This window comes from Camelus dromedarius, chromosome 19 (genome assembly GCF_036321535.1).
Source record: "Camelus dromedarius isolate mCamDro1 chromosome 19, mCamDro1.pat, whole genome shotgun sequence".
In the NCBI taxonomy this organism is placed as follows: Eukaryota; Metazoa; Chordata; class Mammalia; order Artiodactyla; family Camelidae; genus Camelus; species Camelus dromedarius.
In genome coordinates this window covers 17,051,927-17,064,502 of record NC_087454.1, presented here as the reverse complement: position 1 = coordinate 17,064,502, position 12,576 = coordinate 17,051,927, and the positions used below count along the sequence as shown (strand labels likewise).

At 37.7% G+C, this 12,576-nt stretch overlaps 1 protein-coding gene across 8 annotated transcripts in view; it reads right to left on the bottom strand.

Annotated features, from left to right (window-relative positions):
• The window catches only part of CARMIL1 (capping protein regulator and myosin 1 linker 1), a 281,077-nt gene that overhangs the window by 45,076 nt on the left and 223,425 nt on the right, over window positions 1-12,576 (bottom strand). For all 8 annotated transcript variants that reach the window (XM_031435099.2, XM_010980137.3, XM_064476244.1 and 5 more), the window contains 2 exons: window positions 11,197-11,284; window positions 8,194-8,343 (listed from right to left, as the gene is read on the bottom strand). In XM_031435099.2, coding sequence (XP_031290959.2) covers window positions 8,194-8,343; window positions 11,197-11,284 — 238 coding nt within the window. The remainder of the gene's footprint in view (window positions 1-8,193; window positions 8,344-11,196; window positions 11,285-12,576) is intronic.

Below are 12,576 nucleotides of genomic sequence, written 5' to 3'. Positions count from 1 at the left end.
TCAAACTGGCATGTTCCCTCCCCACTCCAAGCCTCTGGATGTGCCATTCTCTCTGTGAAATTTACTTACTCATTTTCCTCCCAGCTAACTTCTTCAAATGCCATCTCTCATTGTACCAACAGTTACTAAAGGACTATTATGTGCCAAGCACGATGCTTAGAATCTTCCTCCAGGAAGCGTCCCCTTGACCACACCCCTCCCCCAGGCTGGGCTGGGCGCCCCTTCTCTGTGCTTCCATAGCTACCTGCACATCCCTGTCAGAGCCCGGTTTCCCACCATATCTAATATTTCACTGTATTAATGGGTAACCACCTCAATGCAAAAGTGAGCTGAGACCCCTGCAGAGAACAGCAAGTTTGGTTTTTTTTTTTTTTTAATGGGCAAATTAGGATAAAGAAGGAAAAAAATAAATGAAGCCAGAATCAAGACTGAATACAACAAACTATACTTCTTTAGGTCTGGAACCCTCTTCACAGGTCAAGTGCACATTCAGCTCTGAGCCTCTCAACAGACAACACAAAATTTAGGCACGAGTCAGAACACAATTCACTGCATCTCTGAGACACGGCAAACAAGCAGCCCAGCTCTGGATTTCCACTCCTCTTGACAAACACCTGCAAGTTCTTCTGCACAAATTTCTAACGAAGGCATTTGGGGATAAAGGGAACACTGACCACAACAGTCGTACAGATGGTAAAAGAGCACATATGATAATACGTTTTATAGGGATATTTAAAGTGGCCCTTATTGAGAGTCAATGACGTAACGCAAAAGCACACTACAGTAAAAGCAATCCTGTGAGGCCCAAGACAGTAGGAAAAATGGGGGTGAGTCTATTTAGCAGCAACTCTCCAGGGCACCCCTGCATCTCTGCTCAGGCCCTGCTAGGGCCTCAATCTGCAGTGAGGAAAGACTGAGGTCAGTGTCAGGGGCTGCTGTGCGCCTGGTACTGTGGGGAAGTTGAAATACAACAAGTGAAGTGAGTTCCTGTAGATGCAAGTTGGTCAAACTTTTTAAATCATGACCTATTTTTTTTTAATTAAAAAAATATTTGGGCGGGGGGAGGTAATTGGGTTTATCTATTTATATATTACTTTTGGTGGAAGTACCAGGGAACAAAGCTGGGGCCTTGTGCGTACTAGGCATGCACTCTATCACTAAGCTATACCCTCCTCCCATAACCATGACCCATCTGATATATGAAATATACTTTATGTCACCACCCCAAGTACACATACATGTATATATCACCGAAAAAAATTTGTAATCTGATAATTTCTATTCATACTTCATGTGTTCTGATGAGTTTTTTTTAAAAAAATTCTGGGTAAAACCATTATACCAATTTCGTGACTCACTAGTGGGTTGCGACAAGACGGGTGAAAATGTATTCTGTACTAATTCAAGCCTCTCTAGATAGCCTCATTTCAGTGGCAGACTTGAAGAGCCAAGTAAATGCATGTGTGGGATTCACACAGATGGTAGTTCTGTGATCCACCAGCACTAGCTGTACCACTGTGCCCGTCAACATAGCAAACTTGGTGGGTGACACATTGGGTCATTTGCCTTCCATTTCTAGCAAGAAGCCAAGAATACGTGGTTCACAAGGGATCAACAACAAGCATTTTTAAAATGAATAAATGCCCTTTGTATTTCTGGGTCAGAGTGTCTTTTGGTAGCTCATCACAATCAAAGACTTCATCAGTGAGAAGTCCTCCTGCCTCCTCCTCGGGCTCTGTTGCCAGCAGCCACCTTCTCCCAGTTTTTTCTATCCCCCATCCCTTGGGTAAACAAGCCCTCTTTAAGGACTTCCCACTTCTTCTTCTTCAGACAGATTATATCTATATACACACACACAGACGGTAAGTACATTCTTATTTAAGAATATAAAGAATATTTTAAAATACTGCTTTACCCAATTTGAGTATTATTTATTTCAAAATTTAAAGAAAAAAATCTCATCCTGTTGAACATGGTCTTTGACCTCAACTAGAAGGAAATGATAATGTGGAGCTTTCTGACATAAGAAGAAGGCTGTTGAATCAAATGTCATTGTAGTACCTTGAGAACATGAGGTTTCCAGGGCTGAAAAGTGCAACTGACTTTAGAGAAGTTCTGTTGTTTACTATTGGTTCTACTATACTGTCCCCAGGAATGACTAAATCTGTGATTGCTTGGAAAGGATTTAACTAGTTAGGACTTCAAAGAAATGTTTCCTGTTTCAGAGAAGTGTAAGTATGTTCCTGTGTCATCGACAAAACAACACACACAGGGACAAACAGGTAAACAATGGAATGGGTTCTGTTTTAAAAATCTGCAGACTATTAGAGTCATTTGCTTATTTTAATTCCTGAGGGAAGACGCAAACTGTCTTTTGGAACTGTCATTACATGTCAAAGTTCAGCTCATAAGAATCATTTCTAATCTGCAAGGCAGATGTCCGGGTTGGATGCTGGTTTTGGAATGCCGACTAGTCACAACTGGTTAATGTTCTAAGTCACTTTATGGAGGGAATTTAAGCCCCCCCGCCCCATCCTCTACCTTGGGAGTTTAGTTCATGTGGGAGCTTGGGGACTGCTCTGTCACCTGTAGTGGGAGAGTTCTTATCCTCCCAGAAATGACTTTAAAAGGAGGTAGGGGACAGGGTCTCCTTCGTCTCTTGAGGGACTCATGAAGGTGGTCAATACTGGTCCATACACTTTATTTTCATCCTTTAAAAAAGGTGTATGGGACAGATGTGTCTAGGGAGCTCCCTGGAATAGGGCCTCTGCAAATGGTATTCATGCCAGTTAAAAACAAAAAGATACAGGAAACTCTGGTCCTGAAGGAATGAGATCTGAAGTATGCTTCTGCATTTCCACAAAGGGCTGTCAAAAGAACTTACTAGAAACTTTAAGTAATGTACATTTTAGTTGGACTATACAGATGGTACTACCATTCTGAAATTTAGAATTTGGAAATTAGAAGCTTTCATAGGTTGCTTTCTAGTGGTTAAGAAGTTAAAGCTCTATTTTCCAAAGTAATATCAATATGAAAATGACATTACAGAATAACTACAATTATAAGAGGAAACTAACAATTAGGACTTGAACAACCTTCTGCACATACTTAATATCAGTGCAACTAATTTTAAATAAGATATCAACTCAATAGTCCATGCTTGGCAACACTGTTAATAGATTAGTTCAATTAATAATGGTGAAAATGAGGTGATTTGTTTAAAAATAAAACAGTATTTTGACCAAGACAAATGGATCATCACTGAATTTTAATCTGTATTAAAAAGCTTAAAAATTATATATGGAAAATTTGAGGCTTAATTTAAGGGCAAATAATTGTTATTTAGTCATTGGAGAAGGGATCCACAAGACGCATTCTGTAATAATTCAAGCCTTTTAAAATTCTTTTCCTAGGAAATAGCAGTAAGCAGATGACCTGATCCTCTGCATGAATATCTTTTGATTTAAAACTGGTATGACACTCATTAAAATAATTGAAAGAATTACATACAATTAGTGAGCTAGTTATGCCTAAGGAGCAGACACAGGCTCTTCACCCACTTGGCACAGTATCCTAAACCCCAAACTTCTGAGACTTTTTTAAAGGTAGTAGACTATATATAGCAACAAATTAAATATGTAATGCTAACCAATCAGTAAAATGACAACGTTAATACCCCCAGGGCCAATGACAAACCAAAGTTGAAAGAGAGAGTTGGGAATACTGACTTCCTAAGAGCACCTGATTGCAGGGAAAGAACAGATGGTCTGCGACAATAAAGATACTAAGTAAGTACACATTTCCGCATGCCATACAAGGCGTGTGTGTTGAAATGATAAGAAGTATACAGGAAAGCTAATTAATCATTGTCAGCAACAAAATAACACATGGAGAAGTACAGAATGCTCCAGGTAAGCCAAAAGTGGACAGATTTATTTCTAACAAATGGATAGCAATCGAGTGTATCTAATTTTTGACACAATTGTTTCCGAAACTGTTTAAAAACTATAGGCTGATATTATGGTTAAACAAATACGTTTCGCTTGTGTTTCTGGTCACATATTAATTTAATGTGGAATTAGTAAGTAGATATTTTGCATAAAGCAAGGCAATCTATTCAAATCTAACTCAAAATTTAATTCTGACTATAAGAAATACACCATATTTGAAATAAGTATGCAGATTACAGCAGACCGGTTAAATATGCAGTACCAAACTGCCTGCCTCTGGGTGACCTTAGATAACCTTAGCCAAGTTACTTAACTTTTCCATGCCTCCGTTTCCTCATTCATTAAACAGAAGATATTATTCATAGATTGTCATGAGAATTTAACTGGTTACTATTCATAATGAGCTTCGACTAGTGCCTAGCATGTCATAGGTGCTACGTAAGTGTTAAATAAATAAGAAGACTCCTTAGGCCATCTAATGTCCAGCCCTGGAGTTAAAAGGATATCAGAATCTCTGGCTATAGGTTCAAACTCTGCAGGTTATTCTAATAGTTCTTGTTCTACTGGGCCCTTCTCTCTACCAGGTAAACTAGATTACCTCTTAGTTTCTTTCTAGTTAAAAGGAAAAAAAAAAGATAATTGACTGGAGACAGAATTGTTAAAAATGTTTCCCCTTTCTATCATTTTGTTTAAAGAAAACCACCTTTCTTCAACTTTAAGAAATCAAGATTAATTAGGAGCCCTCAGTCACCTCCCAGCAGGTAACAGGCCCCATCGAATCATTCAGTCACTCCTGTTTCAGCCCTCACACAGCCAAAGTGCAAGTTTAAAAGCTGTTGAGTAGCAGAAGAATTTCCTTCTGAGAGATCAATCATATAGATTACTGTTTCCATCTCCATGAAGGTGATTCTTAAATTCAAACTGATAAATATTTCAACCTTTAATTTATGGCCCTGAACCTTCCCTAGTGCAATTATAACTGTTGGTTCTTTAAAGAGGCATTGAAGTGGAATTTTGAACCAGGAAGAAATGGAAGAAAACAAAGGTATCCCCAGGAACAGAGGAAAAAAAGAGATGCCCAGAATCTCCACTAAGTGTGCGAAAGAAATGTTCAAAACCAGATTGAGTAGATAGCATGAACATCACAGACAAAAGATACTACAATCTGTTAACAATCCTGAATCTACATGTAGAAGGTTAGTGATGAGTCTGAGTTACGTTGGAATATCCTAGGGAGAGCATCTCAGGGCTGTGGGCTGCAAACAACATTTTAGGTAATAAAGTTGTAGCATCTCCCAGAGCAGTCACATTCAGCAGAGCTCTAGCCCCATGAGTGGCACAGTTTCTACCTGCCGGGGATGTATAATTCCATGTGGGAAGGGTTGTACGCATGCACTTAGATGCTTCAGAGAATTTTCCATGCAACGGTGTATCTTGTGTCCTAACTTCCTGGATCACATAAGATCTAAATGCTGCCCAAGAATATGAATAGGCTCATTTAGAAAACCCTCACCAGTCAAATGTCTCTCTTTGAAATATGTACTTCAAGTTGTTTTTTAAAAGGGAACCACACGAGGATCACAACTTGAAATATTTGGTAATAGACATCAGTGAGAAACAAAAATGACTTGCTAATTTGATTACAAAAGGTGGCAATGCAGGTGATTTAAACAGTAAATCTAATGCTCTACCCCTTTCCAATTAGCTGTGAGTTTGCATCGCTGGCTTAGGGTAAGAAGCCCAGAGCTTAGAAAATTGATTTTCTTTAGGAGAGGGATCCCTGCACTTGGGGTAGCTGTCACCATGTAAATGATGCTGTGTTTGGGTGGCGTAGAATCAATGGTTAGGCTGGGAATATAGAGGAAATCATTACAGCACAAAACCCACTGACTTGCACTTTCTACACAAAAATGTTCTTTTCCATTAAACTCACAATACACTTGGCTCTGGTTTCTGCTACTTAACAATTCATTAGCCTCGTTAAAACAATGATGAAAGACAAAATTTTTAGAACTAAAAAAAGCTATTTTCATGGCTTAAACGATTCTGCCCAAGTATGTCTTTCCTTTATAGAGAGCTCTGTCTTATCTCAACAAGACACTCACTCGACACCAGAGGCCCTGATTCTGGTCCTAGGATTCAACAGGTGCTCATGTCAGGAATGGCCCTAACCTCTTAACCCCTAGTCATCTGAACCAGGAAAAGACCGCCCATGTAACCTGGGTCATCCTCAGAGGGAAGCGCAGAGCGATCGCCATCTACCCACGCCTCTTGATGCGCCATGACAACAAGTGTGTTTTTACAAAATGAAAGTCACTCAGGGCCAGGTGTGCCTGCAGCAAGGTTTGCCCTTGGTCCTCCAAGTGGTCCTGCATCTGCATTTTTTTTTTAAGTACAAACTTCCAGTTATAATAAGTCCTGGCCATGTAAAGTACAGCATGGTGCCTATAGTTAACAACACTGTATTGCCTACTTGAAAATTGCTAAGAGAGTAATCATAAAGGTTCTCATCTCACAAGGAAAAAAACTTACAACTACGTGGTGATGATGTGAATTAAATTTGTGGTAATCACTTTGCAATATATACGTATATTGAATCATTATCTTGTACACCTAAAACTAACACAATGCTATGTCAGTTATATCTCAATAAAAAGTAAATTTTAAAAAATTATTTCTTTTCTCTACCCTCACCCCACCCACTTTATTTAAGGAGACAATTGTATTTTTTTTTCTTTCACATAACAAAAAGCAAATCAATCAAACAAAAAAACCCAAGTTTACACAATTTAAATCCATATTTACAGGAGCTAAGCCAGTCTTTCTTACCCAACATTCTATCAACCAAAACCACAAAACTCATAAACAAGACACATTTTACTAACTCATGTTTCCCATACCCCTTTCCAACTCACACACAACCAGATAATCCTGGCAGGAAATGTGAATATAATCTTAAATTTTTAATTCCAATCTCTTACTTATCACTCCTTTTTTTTTTTTTAGGGTTAGCCTAAGAGCTTTCCAGAATAATTACCCTATGATAACACAGTGTCTATTGCCTCAAAATGTAAACAAAATTTAAAATATTTATTAAACATACATTTTATAATATACTGGACAAGCAAGTTCTTTAAAACTTGATAATTCCCTCCACATAGACCAAATATATCTATAGATTTATAGTTATACTGAAAATTATTATCTTTAGTTTTACTAGAACACTATTGAAATCTAGGATATATTTTATGCTTTCTTTGCTAGTTTCCATGTATATGCTCATCTGGAGAGCACTTAACTATTTTATTCACAGGTTTTAAAAGATGATGGTTTATAAACAAGGAACTGACTAAAGCATTACACTCTCTTGCAGGCTAGAAAAATACTATCAGTCACATCAGATCTTTGGTTTTGAAAGTTAAAACAAGTACCATTCCTTCATAATGGCTGCACTGAAAAATTACTAAAATCAGAAGTGCATGTGGAAACATCTGGACATATAAGTAGACCAAACCTAGTCTCACCAGCATCCTTTTTCAGATTATAAGAAATTATTAAAAATGATTATTTTAGTAAAACATAAAAATACTGAATACAGAGGATGAAAACATATTGTACAGAGGTATATACAACTGTTTGTATGGTAAAATGAGAAGTAACAACACTAGTAATACAAATTTTAGAATAATAAATAAGGACTGACACCAAATTGTCCTTGGAAAAGTGAAGTATCAACATCCTGAATACTGAAGTTCTATGGCCAGATAGACAACCACATGGATGCACCATATTCCGTCTTCTAAAGCACATCAAGTCAAGTTAATGAAAGAGAATATGAACTAAACAGGAAACAGGCATCTAATAGTATACCCAAAAACTGAAAAGAAAATAAAACAGGAACAAGCAAGAGATTTAAAACCCAAAAAACCGAAAACCCTTTAGGACAAGTTTTATGTTCACTGCAATTTTCATAATTTTTCTTTTTCCAGGGGTAGGAGGTGATGGGGGTACTCTAAGAAAATTTTAACAAAATTTTAGGTAAAAAGTGAGTTATAGGGCCTTAGTGGGAACCTGATGGTTAAGCTTTATCAGCTTCACTAACAGACTCTGTAGAGCAATAAGCTTCTGAAAGAATTGTTTCTGCAAGGAAGTTTTATCTGGTCTAGTTTGTAAAGGTGAGATTAAATTAAAAAAAACAAATCCAGTGAATGGGATAATAGTGCTGCAAAAGGATGTGTCTTACCATACAAGTATCCAGATCTTCCAGACGCTCTATCTCTGTGAGCTCCTCCACCGTGATGATGGAGCGTTTAACTGGCTTCTCCTCAGCCAGCCCGATCTCTAAGGACTCTTGTTGAGGAAGGGTCTTGCCACGTCTGCTGAAATGGTCAGCCTAGAGAGTCAAGACACATACAAGGAGAAATGAAGGCACAGAGGCAAGGGAAGAGCAGGTCAGCTGAAATCCAGAAGATACCTTCCACAAGGGGGCGCCGTGAAGGATTATGTCTGCAAGGTTCAGGATGACAATAAATTTATGCTAGAGTAAGTTACCTCTTTGATCATCTCTCTGTGGAGGGTAAAGTATCTTAAACAAGAAATTACAAAACCTATTTTTTAACATCCTTCGGTACTTTATTTTTTGAAAAATAGGTAATTCATAAATCCTTGCCATGTTCATGCAAATGTGCACAAAGTGGGCATGTATTTTTCTTCTCCAAAAGCCTATGAACATTTTCAGGAATCTGCTGTGATTTTTTTCAACTTTGAATCTTAAATGTAATCACAAAATTATATCCATCAGGAGGCATTACAGCCTTCTATACCGAGAAGCCACTTTATTTATACAGTGTTACTAGGACAAAGATTCAGTTCAAGTCAATTTGCTCTCATGATAAGAGTAAATTCACAAGTAAGTGAAGTCTGATGTTGTTGCCACCAACATTACTGGTGGAAATATAAGGGAAATTTAAACTAGAAAAGTAACTACACAAGGTAAAAAAGGAGACCATTTAGTATAGAAGAAAGTAAGTTCTTTTTGTTAATTTTACTTCACATTTCCTCTTAATTTCTTTCTGTATCTAGTGCTCAAAAGTATCTAATGAGGGGAAATAAAATTATTCTAACCTTTATTATTTTTAAAGGGCTGAAAGGAACAAAATTTCTAACAAAATTTTAATTTAACTGTTTTATTGTTTTCAGATAACAAATATCATATTTTACATGGCTTATTAATTACCAGTGTTATCCTTTAGGTAAACCTGAAAAATTAAATGGCAAGAGATGGAATAAACTGGGCTGAAATTAACAAGCTCTAGTACTGAGTTGATCCATCAGCAGGAACTCTGAAATGATGAGAACCAGCTGACAATTTCACGGAACCTTTGGGAACATTTCTAAACTTAAGTTGGAGAAAACATTCATGTTATGGGAATGTATTTGAAAACAGTGTTTCATTTTGAAAATACTATTTCTTTCACACAGCAGTTAAGCTCTCCTCTTACCAAATCAACAATAAGAAATTGAAAACAAAAGTGGGTTCACACAATTCTTTTATATCCATAAAGGAATTATAAAAAGAAAATGTCAATACTCTGAGTTACCAGATTCTTCCAAGAAGGACAAATGCAGAAAAAAAAAAAAGTGAAAAAATTCAAACTTTCAGTGTAGTTCCCACGTGCAGTCATATTGGCACAATATCCAGTATCTGTGTCATCAAGTAGGCATCCTGAGGTAGCCCCTGGGGCGGTGGGTCAACAATAAACTGTTTCTACAAAGGATGCTTTATTGAGTTTGTTTCTGCTTATTAAGAAAAAAGTTTGAATTATGACCTCTAAACAAGGATGTAGCTCTTTATTATGCCATGAACTACAAACTTGTGTTTTGTGCTTCTTAAAATCTCTGTGGTGACGAACCAGTTTTTTATAATTCCGATTTGCCACAAACCAATATATTGATAAAATGCAGAAGTGAAAAAAATTTTAAATAATGTGTTTGAATATTATTGCCATGTCAAATTTTTCTAGAATTTTCTCCACACTCCCACTTAGTTTCTGCATTTACCTTCCCATGGACTAGTAACCATTCATTAGTGAAGCCAGCTCCAGTCCATGGGCAATACTTTGAGGACCAGCGCTAGAGAGGTCTACTTTTTCTTTTAGATTTGAGAGAAGAGTCCTACATTTTTCTCAAATGAATTTCTCCAAATACTTTTTTGTCTGCCTCCTCAGAAGAAGCTGTTTGCTATTCCTCCTATTTTGGTGTTCTCTAGTCTCCCCCAGCAATTCAAGGCCATAAAACTGGCTATGTCCAGCCTACACAGTTAAGCTGACTAACTTGTTTGGGAGATTCCTACTGCATCATATTGCTAACATTTTTGAGACATAAGATATAGCCGGTTGTAAAACCTTAATCTGTGCCTCAGAGGAATTCCTAAAGTTCTAGAAACATGAAGTTTTTGATATATTTTTCATAAGCACTGATATTGGATATAAAGTTTTCTATCTTGATGTAGAACCAGTCTTTAGATGAAGAACATTTTTTTTTTCACCTTGGTTATATCCCAGAGGCCTGGCTGAACACTCAACGGCTATCAATCGCAATATGTTCGTTTTACTCCTGTACTTTCTTTGGACTCCAAACCTTTCATTTCCCCCATATTGTTAAGAATACTCCATCATCAAATAATCATATCAGAGAATAACAAAATGAGCACAGATAAATTAAATACAGTGGAGTCTTGAACAACAGGGGTTTGAACTGTGCGGGCCCATGTGGACGAGAATCTTTTTCAATAGATTCTGCAGTACCACACAATCCAGGTGAGCTGAATCCTCAGATGTGGAGAGCCAATTCTAAGTTACACGTGGCTTTTCAACTGCAGGGAGGGTCCCTGCCCCTGGCCCCCCACCTTGTTCAAGGGTCACTTATAATGTTAAAAAAAAAAAATTCCATTTCAGACCTCAGTCCTAATATCATCTCCTATTAAAATTTTGGACCTGCATTGTAAGTGGACAACAATTCTGGACACTGACTTCTGCTTTCTCCCTGTCATTCCCTCTGGAGAATTTCTAACATATTCTAGAACAACTGGAAGCAATGAAGAAGGCAACGGAGTAGTAGGATTTTAACCCAGAAAGCTGTGGAGGAATAAAATCCAGAAAAGAAACCAAAGCCCCATGCTGGAGGCTGCCTGGCAACACAGCAGACCGAAACAGGAGCTCCCACTCAAGATGTTTACAGCACTCACCAGTTTATGATGGCAGTGGGAAAGTGCATCCAGAATTTCGTCCACAATTCGATCAGACAGGAAGGAGGCCACTGTCAACTTCACTTCACTATGTAAACATCAAAAGGGAAAGAGTAGCATTTTCATTTGTACAAGAGGAAAAAAAAAAAGCACCCACCGTAGATTCTATGTTGATAAAGGTCAACTGTGACTTTGTTTCTGTCTTTGAAAATGGAATACAGAAATGTGCAAACAGGGCTGAGGATTTCCAAAAAACCTCTTAAACACTGCCATAAACACACAGGTAATAGACTTTCTTTACCCATTTCAACCTGCCTCTGCAATTTCAAAACTCAAGATTTAGTGGTAAAAATGAAACACATCTGGATAAAGACAAACTTAATGGGAACCATATGTACCATGTGGTGAGGAACAATTCATCCATTGACATAGAGGAAAACAAACCTGGGCTGGAGTAAATTAAGAAAGTCTAGCCTGGTTGTGAAATCTTGGTTATTCCTTCAACATGCATATCCCCCACCTTTTAAAAAACTTTTTACCAATCAGATGGTGTCATACTGAACCACTTCTGCTTTGACTAGCCATCAGACTTTGAATAATTACAGTCACTGTTCTCTTGCCTTTTATGAACACAAGTTATGAAAGTGTTCAGCTTTAGTACCCCTTGCTTGACCTTAAAAAGATGCCCAGACAACAAGAAGTACCTTGTAGGGTTCACTAAAAAATGACTCAGCCACTAAGGTTTCAGTCAAAGGGCCGCTTTTTGGTTAGCATTTTAGCTCTTTGCTGTTTCCAAGAACTCAACTTCCATGTGTGTCTTCAGTCTAAATAACTCTACCTAAATGCACACATGCACAAATGTGCATAAATACACGACATATTTAAAGGTAAACATGCTGGTGAGACGTATCCCCACCTTCCAACCCTGTCTCCGAAGTTCAGTTTACTTTTAAGTCAACAATTTTAACAATTTGAGAGCGGAGAAAGGAGTTATCAAAATAAGATTTTTGAATCCTATAGCTAAAGTTGAAAGTATCTTTGTGTAACGGGGAAAACCTTTCTAACCCAAAGGCAGTCATTTGGAGATCTCTCTGCTCAGAAGATTTCCAGTGGCAAGACAGAAGGGAAGCATTAACCCTGATGCCTACAGTAAAAGCTTTCTTGGGCTAAAGATAAAGACTGTTTCTTTAATTCTTGCCTCTGAAGCTATTTGGTTTATCTAATACTTTATTTCTCCCCAGAGGCGTCCGCTGATAAGACTCCCCTGTGTCTCTTATTAAAATTACAGTTAACCATGTCCCATCCCAAACCTCCAGCGAGGCCTGGGAATCCGATGTTAATAAGCACTTCCTCTAATTCTTTTAGGTGTGTTTGGGGGTT